Genomic DNA, 4,297 nt, shown 5'->3' on the forward strand with positions numbered 1-4,297 from the left:
TTCGCAAATTTTTTCTGGGTTCAGAAGCATGAATTTGTGTGGTGTCGTTTTGTTGTTCCAGGCTTTTGGTTGTGAATGATTTTATGTGGGATTCATGCGCAGGACTTTAAATTTCCAGAAAACGAAAAATACATTAGAGGCTACGTAATATAATTTTGATTTCACGTATACATGTATACAAGTTTTTGTCTTTTATTTCACGTATACATGCATTTTCCCTTGAAGTCAGTTTAAAAGGAAAATTAAGGGTTTGCCCTTGTCATGTATTTTTGTCAAAATCATGAACTACCTGTCTTTGATTAGACCGGGGGAGACTAGTAAATCAATATTATTCAATTAAGTATTCAAAACTTATATATATTTATATATGATTTGATTTGTTTTGCCAATGGAAATATGGTTTCTTTATTAGGTATATCTTTATTTATTTTTCAACTTAAATTATTTGTATTACGCATAACCCTAAAAACTTTAGTTGTCCCTCCCATATATGATCCTTCTGTGTTGCCAAAAGTAATATTGAATACTCGATACATGGGTCAGAAAATACAAAGTTTCAAATCTTCATTCCCAGTTTTCAACCATTTAATAATATTTTCACTTGTAAGAAATAATAGTCTGATAATTATTATATGTTGAACATGATAGTGCTTTACTAGCTTTTTCAAATTCTCTCTCCCTAGCCTCTCCGACTGTCTTTGATAGGAGACCAAGACGAAATTATCTTTATCTTAGACAAAGACAAATGGTTTTTGTCTAAGACAAAGACGTGTAATCTTTATCTCTTTGACGAAAACTCGTCATTTTCGTCTGAGAGACGAAGACCAATTATCTTCGTCTGAGAGATGAAAACTGATTATCTTCATATGAGACAAAGACGACGTCTGAGATGAAGGCGATGTCTTTGTCTCTGGCCAAAGATGGTCGAAGAGGCTAGGGAGAGAGACTGAAGGAGAGATAAGGGGTAAAGGGAGGACAACCAACAACCGAGGAAAGAGAAATGCGTATTCCTTATAACTTGGGCGATATCAAGTCATTACCTAAAATAATTAAGAGAGGGTAATTAAAGGTTAATTGATCAGAAAATTGGATCAATTGTACGGAATTAATTATTCCCTGTAAATCCTCTCTTGAAATTGTATATTTACATAAAATTAGAGTTAGATACTAGCTAAGTTTATTTGAACTTGAGTTTGAACTCAGTTCAAACGAGTCCAAAATGAAGGGTGTTTGATTTATCAAACTCGTAAACTTAAAAAATTCGATACAAATTGACTAAAATGATATTATTTTGATTGTTACACATAATATATCTTTTAATTATGGGTGACAAATAATAATGACTAAATTAAGATTTTTTTTTATTAGCGTACGAAATCCCGTAAAGAGTATTAATTTGGATACAAATGATAATATATTATTGGTGTTCGAATTGATTCATATAAAATCTTTCATGAATAAAATAGAGAAACTTATATTGCTACTCCCATACTAAAAACTGAACTTCATGGGGTTGAAGCTCTAGTTAATTAACATGCATGCAAAGCTTAATTATAATCTCAACGTAATTAGAAATACTAATAACAATAAACACATGCATCGGATATCGATGATTGATCTAGAATGCATAGCATCATGAGCAATCAGCCTTAGTTTTTCAGCAGATTGACTGCTCATGATGTTATACCATTCCCATAAAATCAAATTATCCCCAATCTACCATTCATTCATATATATTAAGTCAGCTCCTCCATGCCTTCATCAAAATCCTCCGCCGAGACCCGGAGCCCAATAGTCAGCTCCATTGTCACTTCCAACTTGTTGAGTGCAAGACACTGGAACCAAACATAATCCTCTACTCCTCAAGTCATCTGGCTTATCTTGCATCTGATCCTGATTGCAGCAAAATTACTTGTAAGATAATGTAAATTATGAGTGCTGATATATCTATTTATAATGAAATAAATAGTGAGTCAAATGAAAGAGAGAAAGCCTGGTTATTGCAAAAAGTAGATATATAAAAGAGGGGTATCACTGTTTTAAATACTTATTTATATTCTCTTAGAAGCAAATTATGCTTTTTCAGTAAGGTTTACTCACTGAAACTTAATTTAATTTATATAAAGCTAATCAGAAACTTGTGCTTTTAAGTAATAAAATAAGTTCAATTTAGATGCTTTTCAACAACAAAGCCATTAATTAGCCATCCCAACTTGCTTTTTCTATGGTGGATCCAATAAAGCATCCCTTGATTGCTCTTCAGAAAAAAATATTAAATCTTCTCCCATATTTTCTAACAGAATTAGTCACCTATGCTTGATAGTTAATACTAATTGCTTAGACTCACATGTTTTTATTTATTTTTTTTAGATGACCTTCTCTCATAATGTAGAGTTGCTTTGGAAAATGGGATAATTTACTTACACAGTGAGGGTGATTTCTCAAATTTGCAGGAGTGCCCAAGTAAGGCGAGCTGAGGGCCTGCATTTGAGGTAGAGGACCGGGAAGAGAATGAGAATAAATACGTTTATGACTTCCATTACTAAAAAGAATGTTTTCATTGTAAAAAGAAATCAATTTGTAATTCAGTTGTTTAATTCTTGTAGAAGCTAATTTTTTTTTTTTTAACGGAAGAAAGTCAATCACCTCGATTTGACCTTGAAGGAATCTGATATACCCAATAGCTTCGAACAAGACAGAAGCGGTGTCAGTCTGCAAAAGAGGAACATATATCAAAACACCTCATGAGCTCAGCTTCTTCAATGTTAAAAGAGAAAACCAGATGGAAAAAAGATAAAAAAGGAAAGATAGCCCAACAAAAAGAAAAAGAAAAAGAAAACAATAACAACTCTTTTTATGAGTTTTATGTTTTGTTATTCAGTTCATGCATGCGGTTGAAGAAAATAGGTTAATTTTAAGGAGTTTTCTTTTTGTTTTTTTACCTTTCCAAATGGGGAAACTAGTTGATGAAGTGCTGTGATTCTGTCACCAAGCTTCTCCTTCCTCACCTGACTCATCACCACATGAATATTTAACACTGAATCAATAGTTTCCTTTATTTATTTATCTTTTTTCTGCAGAATTACACATGCTGATGGAATTGGACAATTAACTAAAAGACGTAGCATCTATACAGAGAGAGTGAGAGAGAAGAAAGCTTTTTTTTGGCATACTTTTAATGGTGGTTGGCTAACTTGGCTTGAGGAGGAGGACTGAACCCTAGCCTTCTTGCAAATCTCACCGGTGACCGTGCTGTTACACTAGCAGAGAGTACCAAAAAGATTATATTAAACATGAAAAATCTTAGAAAAAAAATAATTGTTTGTCTTTCTCTGTATGTAATTACTTAACTTACCTCAGATGAATGATCTGGGTTCTGATTATTATTATTATTGTTCCCATCTACTTCGGTAACAGAGAAGTCCAATATATTAGTGTTTAAGCTAGTAACACAAGACCTAGGGGATGAAACTGGCATGATTTGTGGCCAATTTGCAGGCGTTGGAGCTTGAAATTCTTCGCCTCCATGGCCATATACTTCTTGTTTAACATCAGCGGCAGGTGATCTTAGAGACGGATTTATGATTTGGTGATCTTCATAATTTTCAAACTTTTTAGACTGGAAATGATAAATATTAAGAAGCTTGTCTTCTTCGCCTGACAACCCACCCCTGAAAAAAAACAAAAAAACAAAAAAAAAAAAAACGAAGTCAAGATAAGTAAAGGAATCAGTTTTAAAATTGGTCTATCTTAACAAGAGAAAAGAATAATAACGAAGACAAACCATTCTATTCAGGATTTACTTTCTATTACTAAAACGTAATTCCACTATGAACTGTAGATTTAAATTAGAAACTTGAATTGAAGTTGAGAGAAAGAGATAGAAGTTTACAAAAGTAGCTGGCTCCATGACTGAGGAAGCTGATCTTGGTTGTTATCAGGCAAAGAATTCAAAGTAAGTGAAGAAGATCCAAGAACATATTGAGAAGGGAAAGGAGATGATGAAGATAACAAAGTAGAAGGCTGCTGAGAGATCGATGGTGGATGCATGCTCCACCAGCTAGGGTTTCCGGCCATCATTTGTTGCACTGACTGATGACAAGCTCTCTCATCAAAAAAGAACAAAAAAAAATTAATTTTCCTTTCTCTTTTTTCTCACTTTGTGATGATCATTTTAGATTTTTTTCTAAGCATAAAAAAAAAAAGCCTTTACTGTTTATTGCTTTGTGAGAAGAGAGAATGATATGCAAGAGATTAAACTTTGAGCCTTTGCCTTGAAAGAATTTTTATAGAGGTG

General features: G+C 33.1%; 1 protein-coding gene across 3 annotated transcripts; it reads right to left on the minus strand.

Annotated features, from left to right (window-relative positions):
- Positions 1-1,454: 1,454 nt before the first annotated feature.
- Positions 1,455-4,297, minus strand: LOC123210473 (transcription factor bHLH68-like). 3 transcript variants are annotated; one of them, XM_044628850.1, is made up of 8 exons: positions 4,214-4,232; positions 3,893-4,107; positions 3,356-3,671; positions 3,174-3,260; positions 2,943-3,008; positions 2,647-2,712; positions 2,425-2,481; positions 1,455-1,893 (listed from the first exon to the last, which is right to left on the minus strand). In XM_044628850.1, the coding sequence occupies exons 2-8, from the start codon at positions 4,078-4,080 to the stop codon at positions 1,762-1,764; spliced, it is 912 nt and encodes a 303-aa protein (XP_044484785.1). In that variant the 5' UTR covers positions 4,081-4,107; positions 4,214-4,232; the 3' UTR covers positions 1,455-1,761. The 3 variants fall into 3 exon arrangements, with proteins under 3 accessions (XP_044484785.1, XP_044484782.1, XP_044484786.1); XM_044628847.1 differs by having other exon boundaries at positions 3,893-4,293; XM_044628851.1 differs by lacking the exon at positions 2,425-2,481 and having other exon boundaries at positions 3,893-4,297.

The sequence above is a fragment of the Mangifera indica genome, chromosome 3, assembly GCF_011075055.1.
Source record: "Mangifera indica cultivar Alphonso chromosome 3, CATAS_Mindica_2.1, whole genome shotgun sequence".
NCBI classification, from domain to species: Eukaryota; Viridiplantae; Streptophyta; class Magnoliopsida; order Sapindales; family Anacardiaceae; genus Mangifera; species Mangifera indica.